Source organism: Apodemus sylvaticus, chromosome 10, assembly GCF_947179515.1.
Source record: "Apodemus sylvaticus chromosome 10, mApoSyl1.1, whole genome shotgun sequence".
NCBI lineage: Eukaryota > Metazoa > Chordata > Mammalia > Rodentia > Muridae > Apodemus > Apodemus sylvaticus.
This window is the reverse complement of record NC_067481.1, coordinates 65328277-65353467: the sequence shown is the minus strand read 5'-3', so window position 1 is coordinate 65353467 and position 25191 is coordinate 65328277. Positions and strand designations below refer to the sequence as shown.

At 54.2% G+C, this 25191-nt stretch overlaps 1 protein-coding gene across 1 annotated transcript in view; it reads right to left on the bottom strand.

Moving 5' to 3' along the window:
- Obscn (obscurin, cytoskeletal calmodulin and titin-interacting RhoGEF) overlaps window positions 1-25191 on the bottom strand; it is a 137663-nt gene that overhangs the window by 26331 nt on the left and 86141 nt on the right. Inside the window, 26 exon segments of the mRNA XM_052195943.1 lie at window positions 4087-4200; window positions 5137-5314; window positions 5503-5661; window positions 5794-5958; window positions 6065-6181; window positions 6632-6788; window positions 7676-7849; window positions 8246-8328; window positions 8440-8640; window positions 9290-9429; window positions 9561-9683; window positions 10485-10555; window positions 10882-10942; window positions 11445-11663; window positions 11785-11883; window positions 12118-12150; window positions 12702-12899; window positions 13105-13223; window positions 13490-13568; window positions 14279-14557; window positions 15187-16063; window positions 17054-17427; window positions 18398-18703; window positions 18890-19177; window positions 19728-20003; window positions 20741-21013. Of these exon segments, the coding sequence (XP_052051903.1) occupies window positions 4087-4200; window positions 5137-5314; window positions 5503-5661; window positions 5794-5958; window positions 6065-6181; window positions 6632-6788; window positions 7676-7849; window positions 8246-8328; window positions 8440-8640; window positions 9290-9429; window positions 9561-9683; window positions 10485-10555; window positions 10882-10942; window positions 11445-11663; window positions 11785-11883; window positions 12118-12150; window positions 12702-12899; window positions 13105-13223; window positions 13490-13568; window positions 14279-14557; window positions 15187-16063; window positions 17054-17427; window positions 18398-18703; window positions 18890-19177; window positions 19728-20003; window positions 20741-21013 (5163 nt within the window).

Below are 25191 nucleotides of genomic sequence, written 5' to 3'. Positions count from 1 at the left end.
TGGCTGCAATCTGTCTCTCCACATCTCTTCCCCCAGCCCTCCTGCTTCCTCTTCCCTTCCCCTCTTTTCCTCCCATCCCCATCTCTGAGTGTCTCTCCACAAGGGCTCTGACTCAGATATCTGTCTCTGGCCAGCTTCAACATTCTAGCAACAGAGGCTGGTGCGAGGGCCTGAACTGTAGAAGACACTCAATAAGCGCAGGGATCTTACACGGGGACAAATGTCCAGCACACTTGATGTGAACTCCTCTTCCTTCAATCTCCTCTGACCCCAAATCTAGAGTCTGCATGAGCAATTCCCTAACGCCTCTTCCTCCTCTTCCTCTTCTTCCTCTTCTCCTTTTCCTCTTCCTCCTCCTCCTCCCACATCCGACCCCATCCTACAGCCAGCCAGCCCTGTGGCAAGACAAGCACCCAGGGTTTCCTCTGAGTGAGTGGAGACCAGTCCCAGCAGACCGCTCAGACCTCAGTACCAGGCCGGTCAAAAGGGCCCCCCCCCCCCCCCGCTCTGAGGCCACACCCTTGTGCCTTTCCTCCTACAGTTAAAGTTCCAGTTTCCTCAGCCATGAGCAGCCAGAAACACACACACATACACACACACACACACATACTCTCTCTCTCTCTCTCTCTCTCTCTCTCTCTCTCTCTCTCTCTCTCTCTCTCTCAGGGAACATGTGCGTCCAGCAAAGCTGTCCCAGCTCATCCTAAAGGTAGGCACTCTCGATCCGTTTCAGTGCCTGAACACACCAGACACCTATTTTGCAAGTCATCTCCTCTGTAGACAGGAAACAAATTCTGAAACAGTCACTCAAGGTAATGCATGGCCTTGTGGTAAGAGATTTAAAGGCTAAAATCTCCCACGAAGTCACCATATGACACCCACCTCAGCGTGTCAGGCTAGCCTGCTTCTTTCCTGGGTGAGTGGTGGAGAGGGACAGGTACTTTCCCATAGAGAAATCCACAGCCATTAATATTCAAAGCAAGCAAAACAAGACAAATTCACATATCCTGATAGATCATTCTGGCTGTCTCTCTCTGGAGCCAGGGGGGCTGGAATGCATTATAGACACATGTGGGGATCCTGAGAAAGAGTGTCAGCTTTCCAGCTCTGCTGGACACAGATGCCCCATTCCAGTCCCACCAGACTGATACTGAGAGGACCCCTGAGGGCAACGGCCTTGCCTTCTACCTCTGGATGCTCAGTCTGCTTGTGCCTCTCCACCATGGACAGACACACTGCACTCGGGTGGGACAGACACCACAGCACATAGAAAGCACAGGAGGTCACTGTTACCCACCCCAGTCTCCTTGTCCCTTCCAAGATTGGTTGACAGAGACAACACAGAACCCAGGAGGAAAAAGTGTCCAAGGATTCATGGAGGTCAAGTCATATTCTGTGCCCTTGTATGATGACATCAGGGAGCTGGCTACAGGAGATGGGTTAGCTCAGTCAGACCAGGCACTGTCCATGTAGTTCCAGTTGATGTGGACATCCTTGGTGAGACTAGTAGCTGCTGATGGCTATGTTAGGGATACCAGTTGTGGCTCCTTTTTTTGTCTTGCATAATAAAGACCAACATCCCTTTGAGTTCACAGGACCAGGTATGTAACATACATCCAAGGCACCTCTAAGTCTGGACGTAGCGCTCAGAATTTCACGGTTCTTTGACATTTCTGCTGAATCAGCACTCTTTGGGTTGGTAAGTTAGAAGTATCCATCTCAAATAGCCAGGCTTGAACTGAGCTCCACCAGCAGTGCAGACTGAGAGACCTAAGATTCAGCATTCTGTTCCCAGCACAGAGTGCCTCAGAACTACATCAGCATTCACAATAACAAACTTCGTCCTTTGGATTCTCTGACCTCCACAGGAGAACCAACACCTTAGAGGACTCCTGGACCCTGAGGACAGTGCGTGTCCCACCCATGTCTTCCCTGTGGTCCCAGCCACTTTGGAGTTGCCCTAAGGGATTACCAGGGCCTGCAGCTTGCAGTGGGTTTTCTGAACTCCCCACAGGAGGGCTCCTTTGAGTTCTGCTATGGTTTCAGGGTGGGTCCCTTGAAGGTTCCTGTGGTAGATGCTTGGTCTCCAGTGTTGATGATATTGAGGTGGTAAAATCTCTTAATGGAGGGCTCCAGCTGAAGTGAATTAGGCTACTGAGGAAGGTGCCTTGAGAAGGGGTTGACGCTGGCTTCTAGGAGTACCTCCATTTTTCAAGAGTTATTCTGAGAGCAGGCCCAGCCCGAGTCCCTCTTGATTCCCATAATTGCTCCCTCCATCCACCATGTACACCCCCAACCCCCCATGATATTGCAGCTGGCCAACAGGAGCCTCACTGCGTGACACCGTGCTTTTAGGACTTTCAGCCTCCAAACCCTGATATCGAAAGAAATCTCTTTCCTTTCTAAGGACTATGGACGCTGGCACAGAGCAGCAGCAAGTGGGAGCTCTAGGGTTATGAGGCTCTTGCAAGGTCCTGGGCAAGCTTCTCGTTTCTGAGAGTCATCCTTCTGCCAGCCCACGTCTTCTGGCATGGGAGGCACAGCTTGGGGCTGGATCTGACCTCTTTCCAACATGGCCACTAGAGACATCGCTCTTGAAAGTCAACTCTTGGCATGTGTGGGAATCCGGTGGAAACCAGATGTTCAATCCAGTGACGTCCTAAGTGTTTCTTCTATTGATGAGCCTGTTTGGACTCCAGGACAAGCATGACCAGCAGTGTGTATCCAGCTTTCCTCTTCAAATGAAAGAGATGGTTTCCCAACTGTGATTCCCAACTTGGACAGGTGGCTATCCTCCCAGAGTGGGGTGTTCTGTCCGCCTCCAATGACATCCTACCCCAATGTCAAACTGCATTGGTCCCCTGAGGGTCTGGATCCATGAATCACTCATTGTTCAGATGAGCAGGAAGCCAGCAGCACACAAAACTCTGCATCTGGGCAGAGATGTGGCTCTCTGTTCAGTGGATAGAGTTCAAGGCCATTCTTAGAGCTTTGCCCCTGTTGCTGCCTTAGTGACATTATATTCTTACTGGTCCAGCTGTTTGCTCTGCCGCGTGAACAACTAGAGTGGCAGATTACAGGAGTCCCTCTTAGGAGTCACAAAGCATGGATCAAATAAAGATAAACATGTGATAAACTGAGACCACCTCAGCAGACAACCAGGACTGCATGGAGCCACCACAACACACCATCACTGGGACTCACCCCCAACTAAACAGACACAAAGCTATGCTACACACTCGACAGAAAGCTACCGAGAGATGCTCTCAAGTCTACAGAGAGGATGGTTGTATCATGTGGGGTGTCCACACCCCTACCATAGCAGATGGGCTCAGGAAACCATCTATTCTTCTTAACATACTGCTTTTGATCAATGAATGTGTCCTAATGGCCAACATGAGCCACGTGGTGCCTGTAGTATACATATGCAAATGTGTATGCATCTGTGTGTGTGTATACACATGCTAGCGTGTATCCATGCATGCATGTATGTATGTCTAGTGTATACTTGTGTATTATATTCATGCATGTGGCATGTTTCAGTATGCACCAGTATAATGTTCATATTACATATATGGGCCATGCACATACAAGTATGTGCAATGTGTGTGAGATCTGTGATGGGGTGGTCCACAGCTGAGTGTGAAGTATGTGCACCATGACCCTCGATCCCTGCACTGTCCAAAGCCCACCTCCCTCCTCCTAGCTTCCCCATGAGACTGCTTGTTATGCCATGTGACACATTGACCAGGCTGCTCCTCGGCCTCATGGCTAAGGCTTACCCAGGCCCTCATGTCTGCCTCTCAGTCATGCAGAGACTTTGAGGTCTGTTATCTTAGACAGCTGTCCTGCTTTTTGTCACTGCCCAACACCACTAGTTCTCTGGGTGACCACAGCACTGCCTAGCTTTTGGTTTATTTGTCCATCACCTGTCCTCTGCCCTACATCATCATGCTCTTGATTAGACCCTCCTGTCTCCTGCCCCTCGTGTACCACTGGCTAGATCCCACATCCTTCAGAGATTCATCCGTGTTGCTGAGCCAGTGCTCCACAGTAAGGCTGGCCGTCCTCATCCCTGGGATATACCTTTGTACCAGCTGACAATAGGCTTAGGTGTGCCCGTCACTCGGCATGCTAGCTTGACCGTTTCACCCAGCTCGGCTGTGCAGTCAGCTAGCTCCTCTTCAAACTCAGGGGGACCTGAGGAGACACAAGGGGGTCCCCAATGTTATATGTGTAGCAGGTCAGGCCTACGGTCTTGATTGCATATACCCTGGTAGGTTCCTCCAACCAATGCCAGTACCCCATGTCCAACAGTGTGGCTGTTACTACCATCTGGGGTCTGAACTTAGAATGAGGAGAGTGGGTGAGTTGGATACACAGTAGGACGAGTTTGGAACCATGATGGAAATTGGAGGGCTTTGGGGAGATTCCTCTGTAGGTAAAAGCATTTGCCGTACAAGCCTGACGACCTGAGTTCGAATCCCTATCACCCACATGGAGTTATAGCCTCGTGTGCCTGTATCCCTCACACCATAGAGGCAGAGCTCACTGGCGGGCCAGCCTCCTCAAAAGAGTAAGCTCCGGGTTCAGTGAGAAACCCTGACTCAGAGAAATAGGCAAAGGGTGAGTGATTGAGCAGGATCCAGCACATATGCACAGGCCCACATAACAACACACATGTGAACACACATGTGCACATATATGCATATAGCACCAAAAATTAATTAATTCATAATAAAACCCCATGTGGTTTGGATGATTCTGTTCTGACTGAGGGAGCTGGTCCAGGGTTCAAGATTCCCTGATACCTTGCAGAATCCAGATGGATGCCCTGAACTTCGGGTCCCTATGTAGGATCTTCCCACCATGCCCCTAAGTGTCCCCTCCCTAGTCAGGGGTAACCTGACACTTAGATCCCACTGAGAGTCAACAGGGGAGAGAGTGGAGTCCTTTGCCCCATGCCCCCAAAACAATCCCCTCTTATACCCAGTAGCAAAGGCTAAGATAGTGCCACCCAACTACCTGAGACTCAGGGTCCTAACAGCCAGGGTGTGGCCCAGGCGGAGAACTAGGGTTAAAAAGGTCATGTCCCCATCCTGTCATGACCACTATGGCCCACAAAAGGACACTCACGCCACACAGGCTGGGCAAGGCGCTGCTGGATGCCACAGATCTCCTTCACCCACGAGTTTTTGATGATGACTGTCCGTGCCTGCAGCAGGTACTTGCGCACAGAGTCTTCCCGTTCGTGCCACACCTCAAAGGCACGGTCGTCCCCCTCTACCTGGTCATTCAGGTCGATGCTGCTCAGCTGTGAGGAGAATGTGACCACCCTCAGATGATGTGGGATCCAGGCGGGACCCACGTAGGCTACCCTGCAACCATGGCCGAGGGACTGGCCACCAGGGCCCACCCTAAAGCTTGGGAAGCAAAATGGCCTCCACCCACTGCACATCTTCTGCTCCTACCCAGGCCCAGACAGCCCCTGCACATACAGACCTTCATCATGTTCCGGAACACGTAGCTGAAGGTATCAGTCCGAGAGTCTCTCCTGGGCTTGCAGATCACCAGGTGGTTTCGGAAGAGGAAGACATGCCGGTTGTGGCCCTTCCAAGGCATCCGGGCCCCTGGAGCCCCCTCCCACACTATGAAGTGGCCCTGGAAGTGTGAATGGGACTCTGATTAGCCACGCCCTTCATGCTCCACTGACAGCCATGCTACACCACCGACTGCTACACCTCTAAAGGCCTCATACAGCGCCGCCTCCACCCCAGAAACCAACGGCCCCACCTGGCGGATAGGTTCTCCCAGGGCCTCCAGCGTTCCCGGGTAGTTCTCCATGAGGGAAACGTGTAGCTTGTTCTCAGCCCGCTGGGGCAGGGCGGACACCACAGCATAGGCCTGTTCCAGCAGCGCGCAGTTCTGCCGGTTGCGGGCCTTGTTGCGAATTAGCTCCTGAGGTAAGGTGCGAGAGTCATGAATCCAGAACACTATGAACCCGGGACCCCGCCCCCCTCCCCCAACAGGTGCAGCCTGCACAGATGAGGCTGGAGCATGTCACCTTCAGCAAGGCCTGGTATTTCTGCACCCGTTCCACTGGCTGCTCCAGGTAGTGCTGAAGAGGAGGTGGGGGTGGCTGTGTGGGGTCCTTGGCTGACAGTGTCTCTTCTGCATATTTCTGTAGGAACCAAAAATTTGGATTTGTGCATGAATGTATGGTCCCTTGATGGCTAGAGTCTTGATCTGCAGGCTAAGCTCCAGAGGTGTCACAGGCACAGCTCTGAGCCTGCCCCCAAGCATCACTATGTCCCCTGAGAGCTAAAGTATGATGCCAAGGGTACTGATGCACAGTCCTGCACCGAGTAATACTAGGTCACCATGTCCCTGGTGGTGGCATAAGGCCTGGGCAGTTTAAATAACAGCTGAGGAATCCTGAACTGTGGGAACTCCTGATGCATTTCCCACTAAGCCAGGGCGCAGGAAGGGGGTGGCTATGCAGTGATGTGGGCTGAGGAAGATGAACTTGGGCTGGCCACATAGACCAGTGGACCTACACCTTAGAAAGCATTCATCACTCTGGGGCCTGGGAGCAAGCAGGGCGGGTGGGCTTGAGACAGACAGGAAGTACCTTGTAGAACTCCTGGACTGGGGTGCTGACGACCACTGATTCAGCTTGCACACGGCCCACTAGGAACTCGAGGTACTTCTCAAAGGCCTCCTGGTTCTTGATGAAGCACATGGCCACATCATCGTCAGTGCCACAGCCCTGCAGCTCCTTCAAGAAGCTACCACAAAGGGGGACAGTGTCAGCACCTCCCGCCATCGACCAGCTCCAGGCCCTCCCCTCAAGAAGAAGACCAGGGCCCTAATCAGAACTGAGCCCCAGGAAGGAGAGTATGTTGAGTCATGTGTGCAGGAAGGATGTGGGTGTGTGCCCATCTGCCCATGCCTGAGTATGCACATATATTATGAGTGCACATGTACAAAAGCATTCATGTGTGTGTGCATACTCATGCAGGTTTTCTAATGGCATTCATGCATATACGCATCAATAGGCACAGATGTGGACACATGTATGTGCAGATTTTGTGTATGTTCAGTGTAGTGTGGACATTTGTGGTGTGGATGCATCTAGGTACAGGTGTGTGCATGTGTATGCTCGTATGTACTTGTATGCCTGGATGACAGTGCACATGTATAAAAACCTGCAAATATGTGGACATGTTGGCACATATGTTGTGAGGTATGTCAAGTACAGGATATAAAACACTCTGCATATCCATGAGCAGGCATGTAAGTATGAGTGTGTGTGTGTGTGTGTGTGTGTGTACAAGTATTCACATACGTGTCAAGAACATGGCATGTACAGTGTGGCAGCTATGCATCTACACATGTGTGCACATGCATGTGTATGCCTACACATAAGACTCTACATGCAGGGCTGTGAACACACCACTTGGAGGCAGGCATACTGCAGGATTTACCCTGCATAATCAAGATATCCAGCAAGGAAAGTTCTGCCTGTGACATGTTAGCACAGGCTGTCCCCCTCCTCAGTTCCTGCCCACCCTCCCTGAAGCCTGGCCTGCAAGTAGGAGCTGCATGCTCGTAGTCATGTGTGCGTGCACGCAGCCCCACCCACATGTGTGTGCACGCAGCCCCCCCCCCCCACCTGCTGTGGAAATGGCTGATGTCCTGCACGTTACGAAAGATGACTGTCTTCTGGCTGGCCACAGCTGCGGGTACCCGGGGAGATCGGTCCAGGTGCTTCATATGGTGGCTCTCCAAGAACTGCAGCTCACCCACAAAAGCCTGCTCTGAACTCAGCAACTCCTGGATGACAGAGCTGGCAGAAGGAGAAAGTGCAGGACGGCTTACTCCCCCATAGCCCATCCCCTCAGCTGCCACATTTGGTACTTCTTGCCTCCTGAAACGCACTATCAACTTAGAGCGAGGCTGAGGCGTGCCTGAGGAACCACTCACTCTCTGCATATCTGCACACCCCCACCCCAACCAGGGAAGTGAGGTGCCACAGGCCATGTGAGGGCAGCCCAGCTGCAGGGATCAGCGACAAACCGGTGCCAACTCTGTTCTCTGTCTCCACCCATCCCTGATACAGAGTAGGCGTTCACAGCCTCCATAAAAGCAGCAGGTCAGAACTCCATCGGGACCCTGAAAGAGGGCGGGCAACAGGTCCCTGTGAGCAGTGTGCCGGCCAGGGGAAGCTCTACCACAAACTCACCTCAGCCTCGTTCTATACTCATCCTCAGACACAGCCTCGCCGGGGAACTCAGGGGCCTCAGTGGGCCCCCACTCTGGAGACAGCTGGTGAGAAACAGGTGCCAGTTAGAGGTAGTTTGTGAGCTCTGGCTCTGCCCCTGCGGAGGCTGGAGGCTTCTGACCTCCTAATGAGGACAACAATCCCCAGCCAAGTACCTTGAGCCTCTTGTCCAGGTAGGCAGGTGACACCCAGCCCTGCCTGGAAGGGCTGGATTTGGTGGGCTTGGTGCGGACAAGCCAGCGCAGGGGGTGGGCTGAGTCAAGGACCTCGACGTACTGGCCTTCTCTCAGAATGATGGCATCCTGCTCGGCTCCCAGGGGCAGATAGTCAGCGGTGACCACATAGATGTCGAAGATCTGATTGAGTAGAGAGACGAAATGAGTGGGGGTGGGGAGGATAGAGCCACCAGCCAGGCCTGTCAGGCCCAGCAGCCACCAGGGAAGGGCTGCCTCTCAGAGCCCTGAGTATCAGCCAAGCCTGTCAAGTCCCAGAACACAGGACAGAAGCCTTGGGGACATTCAGTGCAGGCTCTGGCTCCCAAAGGGTGTCAGGAATGTGGGTATTCTACCTTGGCTTCTGCCAAAAGAAAGCACTACACCCTCAGGGTCTCTAGTCGGAGATACCTATAACACCCGTTGGCATCTTATCACCTGCCCACCTGCCACCTGGAACCGAAGAGGACACCTGCTTAGGGAGGGAGATGGGGGAAGGGAGGAGGGAAGAAAGAGGGCGGGTGGAAGGAGGAGGGAGGAAGACTCAGAAAAAGCAACCGTGTAGGAAGGCCAGAGGAACGGACCTGGTTCCTCACCAGTTCCTGCTTCCAAATGTGTCTTCGGAACACAAAGCAGACGCTGCTTCCCTCAAGCCAGGAGCTCATCTCCTGATGCCCAGTAACACACTCACGTTCCAAGACCTCCCTGGGACCCCCCCTGAACCTCTCATCCCTACATTGTCTTCCAGGATGCCCCTCCCCATCATGTTCCCTGAGGGTCCCGGCCCACCTACCTCACCACGGGAGTCCCCATCCTCTGACTCTGAGGAGGACTCTTGAACACTGGAGGAAGGACGTGACCGGCCATGCCGAGGAGAAGCAGATGGCGTCTTGGACTCCTCATCGCTGTCACCTCCAGGTACCTGGAGTTTGGCTGGATGGACACAAGGGTTGTGATGTCCTCCCTCCCCTGCCTTCCAGATCTTGGAGGCAGGAGAGCCTCTGCCTCTCTGCTCAAGAGCACTTGGCCCCAGCACCCCCTTGAGACACACATTAGCGCCTCACCCTGCGAGATCTTGGCCGATACCATCTCGGTGATCTGCGAGGTGAGTTTCTGCAGGAACTCTTCTGTTCCCACCTCAGCAAGGGACAGGTGACTGTGGGCCTCCTCAGCCACCAGGGACTCACCTGGGGTGACACAAGTGAGCCTCAATCAACCATCCCCCACCAGGTATCTGCTGAATATTCCCTACACCACAGGCCCACATTTGTCCCTAAGGGATGTAACACACAGAAGACCAGGCTTCCTGATGGTGCTGGGCTTGGCCAAGGAGAGCAGCCTCTAGACATGGGGTAGTGAGGCTGGCCATATGAAGTCCACAGTAGGCTGGCCATGGCCAGAGCCAATGGGCCTAAGGGCAAGAAAAAACAAGCCTGGACAGAGGGGACACCGTAGATGCAGCTGAGGGACAGTATCGGTAGCTAAGGATCAACAGGATATCCATTGGGCAGTCAAGGGACAGATCCAACTGGGGAGGGGGCGGTGGATGGCACAGCCGGGATCTGGGTTATGATTTGGGCACAGTCGGCACAGTTGAACAGCAGGTAGCATGTGGACAGTGGACACACTGACAGCAGGTGGCCATCATAGCTGTGGGGTAGAGGGTGAAAGAGGACAGAGCTGCATAGGGGTCAGACCATGGTTGTCAGGCTGTGGAGGACCTGGGATATGGTGCGTGCCACCTCACTCTTGATGCGAGGCTTACTGGCCTCCACAGCCCACTGGGCATGAGCTCTGAGTCTAGGCTAGGCTACCCTTGGGATCTCACAGGTTCCCAGATCCTCTGAGGTCACAAGTGCCTCCGACTCCAACCAAAGCTCAGGATAGGGATGTGAGGACTCCTAACCCAGCCCTGTTGCCAGGCGACTCCTTTTCACCTGCCCTGGCTTTGGGGGAAAGGGCTCCAGGTGTGCCCACCCTGCCTGTACCTTTCCTTTGCCCGACAAGATCAGCAAAACCTGTGGATTCTGACATCTGGGCTGAGACAGCTTGGCTTGTCCTGTGGAAACAGGGGCATTGTGAGAGACCCGAGGTAGGAGCTACCACCTTCCACCCCCTGGGCAGAGGCTCCTGACAGGAAAAGGGTCCGGAGGCAATGGTCTAGGACACCAGTCATCAACTCCACACCAGAGGGATCCTGAGAAACCCTCATAAACTGGAGAAACTAAGGCATGAGAGGGAAGGGCTGAGCGCAGGGACATAGCCTGTGCAAGCCACAACTGGTCTACACTGAGGGACAGACTGGTCTCCACCGGCGGCATAGTTGTACTGTTCCCAGTTCCTAGGCCTGTTCTGTGACCTTGGCCTTCAGAAAGCCTCACTCACCCTTGCAGGAAGGAGGAAATGAGGGCCTCCTTCACACTCTCCTGCCCTTCTTCTTTGGCCACTGTCAAGAGAGCAGAGTCATCAGTGTGAATTCCTGGATCCTCAAGCATCTAATTCCAGGTCTAGATATCCTCAGGATATTTGAGCTGCCCCAGGAATCTGGACTGTATTCTCTGAACCCTAAGCAGGGACCATTTTCAAATGGTCCTGACCATGGTAACCAAGAACATGGTCTACTCTCAGAGTGCCAGCCCACAAAGGGCTAGGCAAGCCTCTGGAACAGAGAGCTCAGCTCACCCTGGAGACCGCCCCCCCCCCCCTACAGAGCAGGAATGAGTGCTGGGCCTGAGAGACTCCAGAACCCCACACCAAACTCTCCTGCACTGTGAGACCTGAGATGCTCTGGGGGTGTCCTGAGGAGAGAATGAGCGGTGGAAGAGAAGCCTGCTCCCTCAGATGTTTAAGGTCAACATGCCCCCGCAAAGCCCTAGTCTGTACACTGTCCAGCTCTGGAGCCCCTCCCATGGACACGATCCTGCCTGCCACCCTGACCCTTCACTCACAGCCGGAGATGTGCAGACTGGCAGAGCACAGTGCCTGGCCAGCAGCGTTGGTGGCAATGCATGTGTAGGTGCCCTGGTGCTGTCGACCTACGTCCAGCAGGACCAGGCTATGCTGCTTCGAAGAGCTGGCCATGGTGTAGCCCGGGGTGTCAGGGCCAATCCACAGTACTCCCTTCTCTGCCTCCTCCTTGAGCCAAAGCACACTGGGGGCCGGGTGTCCTGAAGGTCAGAGGGCAGTGAGTTCCTCCTTGATAGTGACAGAACCCCACCAGGAGCTGGGCCCTTCCCCCAGGGACAGAGCATCGTGGGTAGCTGTCATCCTGTCTGTGAGTTACCTCACCTTCCACCTTCACTGAAAAGGTGATGCTGGAGCCTCTCTTTACTTTCTTGGGGGTGAACTTCTCCAGGATTCGGGGTGGCACCAGCCTCTCGGGGACATCTGGAATGACACAGTCAATCCATAGTGATCCCCTGACCAAAAACAAAAACAACAAAAACAAAAACAAAGACAAACAAACAAAAAAGCACCTCTGGTGTCCTAATCCCAGAGGATCTCCTGAAACCTATGCCCACTGGCTACCCACACTTGTGTGGCAGGCAGCCCCAGGTCTAGCCACTCTGGCTTCCTGTCTATGGTCTATAACCCTCTCGTGCCCATCTGGGGCTCTCTCACCTGATGCTGGCTTCTCTTCTGGTTCACTGGGACCTGAAAACACAGAGTCAGACTATCAGCCCTCATGGGTGCTCTGACCCCAAGCCCCATGCATGGTGCTGCATTGGTCCTAGCAGCCCCACTCCCAAGGCAGATGCCCAAACTTCATGAAACCTTATCTGGAAAGCTGTGGAACTCACCACTTAGCATGGGGATGGCCACAGGCCACGTGGACCTAACGCATGAGGTACTGCTACCCATCCTTGCTACCCACAACCTCCCCAGACCTGTGGCCTCTATTTGCACCCAAATGCATGGGCATGCACACAACCCAGCAGCTTAGGAGTCACATCTCCCAAGCTCTGGCAAAAGAGACCACAGGAAGTACTGAGCCACTCGTAGCAAGATCAATTTGGTGCAAGTTTGTAATTCACTTTCCACAATCAGGAAGACAGGGCCTCAAGGCCACCATGGTCACCTGTTCCCTGCAAGGCTGAGTTCTGGCCATCTGAGTCTCTGTTCACTGGAGCAATGACTGCAGAGCCCAGGCCCTAAGGCTGGTTGGGCTTGCAGCTCACCTCTGCTTAGTCCTTCAGGGCACCCACCTCGGACCAGCAGCCGGGCTGACGAGTACGCAGCACCCACAGCATTGCTGATGTAGGCTGCATACTGGCCACTGTCCTCCCGGGTGACAGAGACAATCTCCAGTGTGTGTAGGGTCTTTTTGTCAGTCATGCGGATGTGGTCAGATGTGGTCAGGGGCCGGCCGTCTTTGAACCAGTATAGTTTGGGAGCTGGATAGCCTGAGGTAAGCAAAGGCAGGTGGTCATCCCAAGGCCGTCTCCCAGTGATAATAGAAGACCCAGAACAGAGGCCCCTCAGAGACCAAACGGACAGGACACACACATGACCACCCAAACACTGCTGTCTGGGATCCCCTCCCATCTGTGGCTGGTAGGACGTGGCCTCTGTTCTGTGGGACAGTGCCACTCCTCACCAGCTCCTCACCTTTCACCTTGAGCTGGAACTTGGCCAGGCGTGTGCCAGGGGCCACTTGGAGGTCTTTCAGTTCCTCCAGCACCTGGGGAAGCTGCCCCTCATCTGACTCCGTTCCCTCTTGCTCCCGGCTGGCAGAAAGGACAAACAAGGGGACACCCATAAAGCAATAAGTAAGAAAGCTCAAGGCAGGAGGGTGATGTCACACATGGAGGGATACTGATGTTCCCCAAACTGAGGGACAGAGAAAAAGAGCCACCATGGCCTGGTGGAAGTCGCCAAGATTTGGTTTGTCAATCCAAATGCCCTGACCCCCACACCCCAGACAGCAAGGTTGCCTCTTCAGAGGCCCTGGGAGAATCAGCCACTGAACTGTTCCATCTCTGAGGGACCCCACCTGGACAGGTATCCCTGGGCGCTGAAGTAGGATGAGGTCTCCGTAGCATCAGCAGCAGTGTCATAGTCTGTGCTGGTCACTGGAGAAGGAAGGGTGACTCTGGGTCAAGGTCTAAAACACCAGAACCACCTTGTCCCTGTGAGGCTCGGACCATGCTGTCTTGAGACAAGCTACCTTTCCTCAGCATGGGAAAGGGCAACAGCTTCATGCACCTGCCCTGCCCCAGCCCATGACTGGGCCCATACTTCAGGCTATAATGAACTGCAAGCCTCGTTGGCCCAACGATCTATAGCTGTCAAACAATCTGTGGTCTTCATCAATTACAATGGCACATGCAGAACCTTCCAGTTCCTCTTACTATACCATGAGGGGTTAAAGGGATATAGGCCTCAAAACCAACTGCCTGGGGGCTTTCTGTACAGGACATGGTAAGAGGGACTAGATTTCCCTAGTGTTGCGCTATTGTATACAGAATGTTCATGACCCAGAAACACACATTTTAAGACGTTAAGCTTGAGCTTGCCAAGTGGTTCAGCAAACCACTTGGTGCATGTCATCAAACCTAGTGACATGAGTTAAATTCCCAGAACCCAATTGGTTGAAGGAGAGAACCAACTCTCACAAATTGTCCTCTGACAACCACACAAGTGTCATGGAACACACACACACACACAAAACATATAAAAACAATTAGTCAGTGTGGTATTGGTATTAGGGGTTGGGTCTTTGGGAGGTGGTCAGACCATGCCCAGGCCACCCCGGAGACACCCAGCTCAGTCCAGCACTCACATTCCACACGCAGCTCAGCCTTGGTGGAGGAGACCCCCATGCTGTTCTCCGCCAGGCAGCGGTAGACTCCCATGTCTGCGGGCACCACAGCCGTGATGATGAGCTGGTGACCTCCCTGTCGGTCCTCATTGATCATGTAGTGGTCATCCTCCTCTAGCAACTTCCCATCCTTGAACCAGCGAACGCTGGGCACAGGCTGGCCTGTTACCACACAGTCGAAGCTTATGGGGTACCCATCCTGCACATCTTGGTTCTGCAGCTCAGTCAGGAACACTGGGGCTGGCACAGGCAGATAGAGGGTGCCAAGAGTCAGCCATGGGGTGCCCATCATACCCAGACACCACGTGCGTGCAGGCTGCCATTAGAGGGTGGTGCGAAACAGCAGCTTTTCCTGTAAGGGATTTCCCAAACTCCACAGCTAGACACCCTGAGCTTCTCTCCCTTCCTTGGTCTCTAAAAATTTGTTCTTGGTTCCCAGCTACCCTGAGGCAGAGAAGGGGCTAACTGGAAAAGGCAGACAGAAGAGGATGTGCAGGCTGGAACTTTACTGGGTCTTAAACCCCAGATGCCCCAGCATGGGGAGAAGTCTCAAGACACAGCACTGAGAGGCATTCATTATAGCCTCCTGGTGGCCAGGAGAGACACAGTGCACATGGAAGTTGTCTTACTCTCAGTAACTGACATGGAATCTATCATAAGGAGCGGACCTCAATATGGACCACTGATGGAAGACAGAACTGGGGTTCAAATTCAGCTATTTAACCTCAAAGTCAGGGCTTTGCCATCCCCATAGGCTGGGAGACAACTAGCTAGAGCTCCCTTCTGGCTCAGTCAGCCTCCCTCCTCTTCTCCACCTTACCTCAGGCCAAGCTCCCCACCTGTGCACTTCAGCACACAGACTTACTCACCAGCATCTGAAGTCTGCAGGCCAGGTGTCTTTGCAAGCGGCACCGCAGGGGTGGCAGTGGGGGCCACCTTGCCAATGCGCATCTCCACTCCCCGGGGTCCCGGCTCCCCTAGGCTGATCTCCACCCCGATGCCCATGGTGGCAAACATGTCACGGAAGCAGGTGACTGCCCGGCGGGCCTCTGTAAGTGACTCAAAACGGATGCAAACAAAGTTCTCATCCTCTCGGTATGTCTGCCAGTCTGCAGGCTCCTCTGGCTCCCCGGGGCCTTCATCAGCGCTGAGGAAGAGCTCCTCCTCTGAGAGCTCAGCCGGGCTCTTGGTGCGGAAGAGACGGTGCAGGCGTCTTGCTGCCCGGCGGAAGGCATCGTCCAGCTCGCCCCCGGAGGAGCTCTCAGCCTCACTCTCTGTCCCGCTGACCACCACACAGGCACTGTGGCTCACACGGCCAAACTTGGTGCTCACCTGACAGGTGTAACGGCCAGAGTCAGTGGGGCCCAGGCCAGTGACCAGCAGAGAGCAGGTACCGTCTTTGAGTTGGTCTATGTGGTAGTGTCGCCCATCTGTTAACTCGATGCCATCCTTCAACCAGCAAGCCCGCATCTCAGCCTTGGTGGCCACCACACACTCCAGCCGCAGGGCATCCCCAACCTGTGCCTCTGTGTCCCCAAATGTTCGTGAGAACACAGGCCCTTCCTGTTGCTTCATCTCCTTCCGCACTTTGTAGCCCTTAAAGGCAGCCTGGATCTTCACGGCCGCCTTGTCTAGGGATGGATCCTTCAAATCTTCTGCGCTCAAGTCTCCCGGCAGTGGGCATGTGGACACTACTGGCTCCTGCTGCTTTTGTGGCTTCACAGACATGGTCACCTGGGCCTCGTGCTGTGGACACAGGATGTGAGGTTAGAACAAGACAGGGAAGAGAAGACCAAGAACACTCCAGGCCAAGGACCACTCCAGCAACCATCTGCCTCCCGTTTAGAGGTTGCTCAGGTGCTTGCTGGAGCCCTGCTACTCCTACTCTGCACAGCAAATGCTCTTCCTAGAAATCAAAGTATACGGTGACCCAGAGGGGACCAACAACATCGTGGGGAATGTCACAAAGGTCATGCTCTCCGCTTGTAACTGTTTAGTAGGTGTGTGGGTGGGTGTGTGGAAAATTCAAGAAAAAACGGGTAGGCAGGTGGTTGTGTGGCTGGATGGGTCAGAGTGGCTGAGGGTGGATGGATGGATGGACAGTTGGGTAGATCGGTGGGCACACGAGTCAGCAGAAAAACGAACAGGTGAGAAAATAAAAGACTAACTAGCAGGTGAATGGAGACAGTGCGCAAATGTCTGAGCGAGGGGAGGAACAACCAGATGATAGACGGGCAGATAATAGATAAATGGATGACCGGGCAAACAGACGGCACGATAAATGGATAAACTGGAATATAAGTATAGGAGGTACAGTTCATAGATTAGTGGACAGGTGGGTGGGGCTAGGTTGATAGATAAGCGACCCAACAGTTTAACATGTGCGGGAGTGACGGACGGACGGATGGATGGTGAACCTATGAGAGGATGAATTGCAAATAATGGACAAATAGACATAGGGATGGACAGGGGTGTAGAAGGACGCTTGGATGAGGGTCAGACTGCTATACAGATGAAAGGAATGATGGTGAGCAGATGAGTAGATGGACAGACGGATGGATGCAGACATAGGTGGAGGAGTGGATGGTAGGTGAATGGGTGGATGCTGAGATGGAGAGATTATAGCATTGAGATGGATGAACCGGTGAGTTATGAGATTAGAGATGTGCACAGAAGGAGATGGCAAAGATCTGAGACCTCCCAGCCCTCTTCTTGCAGGACAACTAGAAGGCTCACCTTGCTGGCCAAGGGTGAGATCCCAGGACCCCCGGCCTTCTTGAGGTAGGTAACTAGGGAGGGGGTGCCAGCCCGAGACTCATCGTCAGAGCTGGTGTGTGAGAGGTCAGCCTCTCCTGTGCGTGCTAGCTCATCAGCTGTAGAGTAGCCCTCAGAGAGGTCAGGCGCTGTCTCTTCCGCCTCCTGCCTCAGATGATGTACACGGCTGTCTTCCTCGGGCAACTCGCTGATGGAGTCCAGCGTAGGCTCCCGACTCATGCGGCGCTTCCGGGCAAGGGCCTCCCAAAGCAGATGCAGGTCACCCTCCTGGGCTGCCTCAGGAGGCAGGCTAGGCTGTGCCGGGACCTCATCTCCAGAGCCCGAGGTCATGACCACTGAGGAGAGCAACAGAATAGTCACTGGGTGAGGTCAGACAGAGCCACAAGCCCAAGCCTGCCTGTGCCGCGGGATGGGGTCTAACCTGGCTGTGGTCATCTGGACCTCTGTTCTCCATCATACACCAGGTATCTTTATCTATTCTGAGATGCTCCAAGCCTCAGATCCTTACCCCCATTTTTTATCTGCTTCAGTCTACCTCCTGCAAGGGGCCTATAGTATCTCGATCAGAACAGAATATATCTCAGCAAAAATAAAACTGGACCTCTTTCCACCTCTTCAGCCCTGCCTCTGGTATAGGAGCCCAGGTTCACAGGAACATTAGCACTACATAGAGAGGATGTGCTTACACTGGGGCAGGCTCAGAAGGCAAGGGAGGAGACCCTCACACAGCATGTGGATAAAGGAGGTGCCCAGAACACAGAGGGCTTCCATCAGGAGGGCTGAGTTAAGGGATGGACAGTTGGGAGAGCATGGGCTGAGGAGCGAGAGACTCTTAGTGCAGGTAGGACCTCAGGCATGGGGGGGAGGGGGGGATTAGGAGTAAGGGAAGGGTATAGTGGGGACATGCTGGAATGCAGAGGGAGCTCCCCAGGGCAATGCTCAGAGAGGGGTGGGTCACAGTGCTGATGGTGGGTAGTGCATGGGAGCGCCTTGGAATGCACGGTACACTGAGAGGGGGCCATGCTCCAAGTAGAAGTAGCTTCAGAAAAGGCCTCCAAACTCTTGTGGGCAGGGGGTCCCAGAACTTATGAAGTCCACCGCCAATCCTACTTAGGGTCAGGAGGCTGCCCTACAGAATAATTCAGTCACATGAGGCCTGCCTCATCTGGCCAAGCCTTGGTTTCTCTGCATGTCACATGGAGTCATGGAAAGGACTCTCAGCTTTGTCTCCAGAACACATCAAATAGGAAGGCCCAATCAACCCCTCCCCCTCCCAGAGCATCTGGCTCCAGAGCCCAGACACACCATTGAACGTGGCAGCTCCTGAGGAGGCCAGACCCCGGATGGGACCACAGCGGTACTCCCCTTGGTCTTCGGTCCTAAAGCCCTTGATCACCAGCATCTGCCGCTGACCCTGAGAGACGACCTCAAAGTGCCCGCTGGGCTGGATGCGCTCTGTTCCCTTGTGCCAGACGACCTCGCCAGCATCAGCTGCCACTTCCAACTCCAGACACACATCTTCACCAACCACTGCCTGCCGTGTTGCTGGGCCTGGGGCCGGGGCCGGGGCCGGGGCCGGGGCTGGGGCCGGGGCCGGGGCCGGGGCCGGGGCTGGGGCCGGGGCCGGGGCCGGGGCTGGGGCTGGGGCTGGGGCTGGTTTAGCTTCCATTGGCTCTGCTGAAGAACATTGTCCACAGAGGATAGGCCACATCAGCCAGGGTCACTGCCCCACCCTATAAGGCTCCCTCCCTTCACCTTGCACAGCTGGGCCCCTTTGAACAGAAAGCAGTCACTTACCTATCTTGACCATCTGGGGCAGATGTACAGGCTCCCCAGCACCTGCTGGACCCACAGCTGCCACTCGGAAGCGGTAGGTCTTCCCAGGGACCAGGCCGTCCACCACACACTCTGGGCCGGGTACCAACTCATGGCACAACTGCCACTGGCCTGTGGATGCCTCCTTCATCTCCACACGATAGCCACATAGACCACCACCACCATCACTCATGGGAGCCACCCAGGAGAGGGTCACTGAGTGGTCACTACGACCCACCACTTCAGCGTCTTCAGGGGGATCGGGGACAGCTGTGAGGAAGAGGGCAGATTAGCACACACAAGGGGGCCTGCAGTCCTTTCCAGCAGATGCTGGGGCCCAGTACTAGCCATTTCATACACTTTGGGGTACACCCCTTTATGAGTTCTGTAGGACGCTGAACCCAGTGGCGCAGACTGTTTGGGGGAAGCAAGGGATGTTCCTGAGGCCACCAAGGGTTGGTGTTTGTGCATCTTATGCATCCGCCACTAAGGGCAGCCATGGGGACTGGAGGACCTCCTTCCTCTTGACCCTTCCCCCCAAGAGCTGGGCTTAGATCTGCACTAGACAAAAAAGAAGGGACAGAGTAAGATCTCAAGGGACTCTGGCTTCGGGGATTACTCAAGGAAGAGGATAAGCCTCTCTAGTCAGTCACCCTACTGGACCTGCAGGAGACACTATCCTCAGGCTCTGAGGGTCGGATGGAACAGCACAGAATCCAGCTCTTGATGGTCACTCATCTGAGGTTGGGGGTTAAGGAGTTGGGGGTTGGGTGTGCCTCAGACCCAAACTATAGGGCAGGGGTCTCTGCCAACCACTCACCCAGCACAGAGAGGCGTGCAGAGGCCACGGCATCACGTGCTGCAAACGTGACCTCTCCTGCATGTTGGGGCTGGGCACTGCTCAGCGTCAGGGCATGGTGGCTGCCATCTGAGGTGACTGTCCAGTCAGCATCATCAGGTTGGATGGCAGCCCCGTTGATGTACCAAGTAGCCTCGCCCACAGACACTGCTTCACTTAGCACGCAAGTAAAGCCCACCTGCGTACCAGCTTTCACAGATGCATCTTGTGGGGGCTCTAGGACCTCCAAGCGCCAGCCTGTGGGGAGCAGGATGGATGAGCATTTGCAGAGGGTGGGGTGCTCCAGAAAAGGAGTCAAGGTCCCTGGCCCTCACAAAGCCTCCTTCAACCCAGCCTCAAGTCGGAGGTGTCCCACGCTGACAGTTCACCTATTTCTCCTGGTCCAGGTAGGCCTCATGTTGGAAAGTCAACAAACCTCACCCGCAGGTCCCACTGTCACTGCTCTGGTGGCTGCCAGGGCCTCTAAGGGGAACATCCTGAGTGATTTCAGGGAGGTCTTAGAGACTTCTTTGGCCTCCCCATCTCCTGCCCCACTCCCACTGTCTCTAAATCCCTATAATCCAAAGTCCAGCCACCTATGGGAAGAGTCTGGAGACACCCACCATCTCTCCCAGACAGGCAGAGCCTTTGTTGGAAGAGATCCTAGAGATATCACTCTTCTCACTGGGGTCCCCACCCCTGAAGAGTGGCAGTTCTCAGTGTCAATTGAGTATCACTCTGGAAATGACCCTTTCACATGTGGTTCTCAACCCAGACACCAGTTCTTCCATCCTATAAATTCCGCTGCGCTGACAGCACCGTTTGGGAGGTGGGAAGAACTCAAATCCAGCATTCTTCCCTTCCTGCACAGCCTTTGATGAGGGATCTCAGAGGACAGCTTCTCTACCTTTCAGTACCACCTCTGTTCACTGCTCCACCTCCGGCAGAAGAGCCTCATCCCATCTACCCAGCCGCACCCTCCCTCAGCTCGGCACCTCTCACAGTGAGGAAGGCAGACGTGACCACATCCCCTGCCAGGAACGTCACGCGGCAGCTGTCCTGTGGCTTCAGGTTTTTGAGCAAAAGCAGGTGGCGCAGCCCATCCTCGAAGTAGACGACCTCCACGTTCTCCGACGTGTGCACGGGTTCGTCGTCCAGCAGCCAGGTGTGGGCAGCCACTTCAGGCTGGGACAGCTGGCACTCGAACAGAGCTTCGCCCCCCTCCAGCGCATCCACGTTCTCCAGGCCACGCACCACTGTGTTCTTGGCTGTGGAGAAAGTGGGGCTCAGGATGTTGTACCTCCAGCAACTCTTCACGACTGACTCTTGCAAGAATCCCCTAAACTATAAAGAGCCAAACAGAACAGGACCCCAGCAGCCACCATGGAGGGTGGCATTCAGGGTCCACTGGAGGAGATGTGCTTACCCAGTCCACCCAGCCCATTGCCCTCTTGCCACATCAGCATTGGGCTCCACATAGCTCAGGGGCATCCTGTGCCTCACAGATGGGAAACCACATAGGTGTTCACAAACCAGAACCTCACAAACCCAGACTCTAGCCGTCTGGAGATGCGGAGCTGTGTCCTTTCCCACAGTGGGACCTGCAGCCTCAAGATGTGGGCCACATCCTTTTTTTTAAAAGTCTCTAACAAGCACCGCTAGACCTGTCCTGAGGCCTGGGATGCTTTCCTCGAATCTGTATCGACTGGAGACCTACCACGTTCATACCCCTCCCCTCTTGCCAGTTCTGTTAGCCACTTTCTTATAGAAGCCACAAGCTCACGAGACTGTGCCCTAACCTAGCTATAGCTCTGTGTCACCACCCATATAGCTGTTCTCAGTGTATAGGTCACCTGCATGCAAGGCTGGTGGCCACTGCCTGCCTTTCTACCATGATGATATCAAGCCTGCCTGCCAGGTGGCCTCACCTTGCACTTGGAGGAGTGCCACAACTCGAGTGCCCGCGGCCTCACAAGAATAGATGCCGCTGTCACAGGGCAGGGCTGGCCTGAGGGTCAGCCTGGCTACGGTCCAGTCCTGCTCTATGATGACACGGTGCCCATCCGCGCACACCTCCCGCTCGCTCATCTTCCACGTGGCCTGCACGGGCCGCGAGTACTGGCAGAGGAGCTCAGCTGAGCCACCCTCCTCCACCACCAGGTCCTGCATGGCACTCACCACCTCCACTGTGGGATCTGTCGGCCGACATGCCAGACATGCATCAGTCCCTGGGACAGCAGCACCAGGGCCCACCCGCCTTCTGCTGTCTCTGTTAGTGGCTTCAGCAGCTGCAAGCGTAGAGCTTTGGTGGGCAATGACTTAGCAATAGGTGCCTGGCAAGCAGCCAGGAAGAGGACTCATCATAGCTGCTCGAGAGCCCTATACACCACACGTGCCTCATTCTGCCCATGGCAGATGACAATGTCAGGCTGTCTGTCCAAGCTGGGTCCCTCTAGCCCAAGGTGAACACACAGGTCCCATCTTAAACACACCTGGACCCCAGATCCTGGCGGTATGAAGCTGCAGCCCATCTTGCCCCTCTCCAAGAGTGTAAAGAAGCTGATACCCTTGGGTCCCATTCCATCCCCACCTGGTGAAATCCTACTCAACCAATGGCTACTCCTGGGTCTGGTTTTATGAGGGCTTACAGGAGATCTTAGGCAAAGGCACTGGATGAAAGATTGGGATGAGTTATCTGGAGTCCTTGGTAGCCTCCTTCCCTCCCTGCCCAGCCAACTCTTCCCCCAGAAGGGTTTTCACAGGAAGAGAAGCAGGTGTACACAGGGGCAAACCAGAACGGGAAGCAGTGGTCTCTCCATCAGGAGCCCAGGAAGCACCACCTCCTACACCGCCCTTTCTGGCTGGGATGTCTGTCTAGCCAGTAGGGTAGTAAACAAGGTCAGTGAGTGTAGGTCCCACCCAGCAAATGTGCAGGCCAGTTTCCAACTAAACAATTCCTGGAGACTGAACTTCCCATGTAGGAAGTGAATGGAAGGTCACCTTCTGCCCACATGGAGCTGTCCTGGGTACATGACAGACCCAGGGCAATGCCTAGTCTATGGCCCTTGGGGTCAGTACCTGACACTCCTCAATTCCCCAGAACTCTGCAGGAGGCATGCAGGGACAGCAAGAGCAGAAGCACCAGCATGGGGAGGTCCCCACTAGCCAATACCTTTGACCAATAACTTGGCTGTGGAGATCAGGGGCCCTGTGCGGAAGGTGATGGTGCCTGAGTCTGCCACCCCCAGGCCCGAGAGCGTGAGGGAGTGAACAGTGCCCTCTTGTACAGTGATGGCACTCTCAGGGCTGTTTTGAAGCAGGGTGCCATCCAGCCACCAGCGGGCCTCTGGCCCACCTGCACGAGATACCTCACAGGAGAACGTGGCCACCTCCCCCGCGAAGACATCCACATTCTGCAAGCCTCGTACCAGGCATAGTGCTGCCTCTGTTTAAGAAGGTGAGAAGGAAGTCTGGGCTGGGGCTCCCTGGGGTCTGTAGGGTTGGGGACACCCTCAGGGACACTGGAGTGGGACTGTGATCAAACTACCAGGTTATTCTCTGTCCCAGTTCCTAACACAGAACTTCCTGAATGTCACAAGTGTTCTTATACATAGCCAATCTATTGATCACATTAGAGGCTATGCTAATGAGGTGTGAGCTTCAGGAAGGGGCCGGTCACCAGGAAGACCAAGTGACAAGAGGGTTCAAATGTCTATCCCTACCCACAAGGCTCAGGGAGAGCAGCAAGGCTGGAGGTAAATATAAGCAAATTTCAAGATTTGGGGGTACCAAGGGCATGGAGCATGATCAGTGGTCAATGGAAGGGGTACCTGTCGACCATCACCCCAACACACACTAGCTAGTCTCTGACTGTTGCTAGGCGGTGTCCTGTGTGACAAACGAGTAACAGTAACTATTTCATTACTCTCAGTTGTCCTAGGAGTCTGGTCAAACCCAGGTAGACAGTGTGAGCCTCACTCACATCCACTTAGTCAGCAAGCTTAGATTTGCAACTGACTTTGCTGGTGGAGGCGTCTCGTGGGACTGAGTCTGTAACCGGTGAGGCTGTGCTCACTTTGGGTAGTGTCAGAATTGAACCAAGTTAAAGTGCGTCCAGTTGGTATCTGTTGGGGGCCCACTGTTCTAGTCAGGTGTCCTGTGTTATACAGAATGTAGGGAGAAACTTCAGTAAGACTGTTGTTCCCAGCACTGGGGTCCCAAGTGGCTTTATTAAAACAATCTTGAGATTGACTGATAGGGGCCACCTGGAATCTTCTGGGATCAGGTACCACCCAGACCAGAGCAGCTTGGACCAGAGGTTCAGAAATCCATCCGAACCAGCTGGCTGGGAGAAAAACAAAGACATAAACTGTACATTTGGGGCGCTTTCTGACAACAGGTGTCTCCTCTAACCTAGCATGGGAAGAAGGAGGCACCCAGAACCTGTTGGTCCTTGAGCATGGGGCTCAGGCCCTGGAAGTGTCTCTCCATTTCTGGGGAGTGTAGACTCTATCTAGATGTCCCTTAGGACTCAGGGGCCTTAGTTGCTGGGTACACTGCACCCCCACCACACTCCCCCCTCCAAGCTCAGGAGCCTCAGTGGTGTAAATGCCCTTCACCTGGTTCTCCTGCATCTTGTCAACCTCTTGATTGGGTATTTGGGGTAATCACAGCAGATGGATGGCCAAAGCACTCCAGGGCACTAATGATTTCATAGCTGACTTTCCCATGGCCCAGACCAGACAGGAAAAAAACAACAGTATCTTCAACACTTGCTACCTAGAGCCAGGCAGGAAGGATACCACCACCACCCTGTGTTTCTCTCTGAACATTTACCAGACGCTCTGTTTCATTTGCATCTATAGCATAGGATGAGGCTGAGAAGAGTCAGCAAGGAATTTGGAAGGACATCAGTACCCAGGAAGACAGGACAGCCCCAGGATCACCCCAGAAAGACTTCTGTTTTGTTTGTTTGTTTGTTTGTTTGTTTGTTTTTTGGATTTTTTTTTTTTGAGATAGGGTTTCTCTGTATAGCCCTGACTGTCCTGGAACTCACTCTGTAGACCAGCCTGGCCTTGAACTCAGAAATCTGCCTGCCTCTGCTTCCCAGAGTGCTAGGATTACAGGCGTGCACCACCACCATCCGGCCCCAGAAAGACTTCTTTAGAAGTCTTTGCACACAATTCTCTAGCACCAGTTCCCAAGCCTGGCCATTATGAAGCTACCTGGACACTCATTTCCCCTTAGATCCCACAAAGGTTCAGATGAGCCAGCTCTCTCAGAAAGGGAACATCCAGCCTAGAGCAGGGCTGAAGCACATCCTGCAGTTCCATGTTGTCCCCGAGTAACACAGGCCCTTTCTGCCCTTCCCTTACTCAAGACAGCCATGAAATTCTTCACCTATCAACTAAAAGGCATGGGCATTTGGCAGCCTTTCACAGCCCCA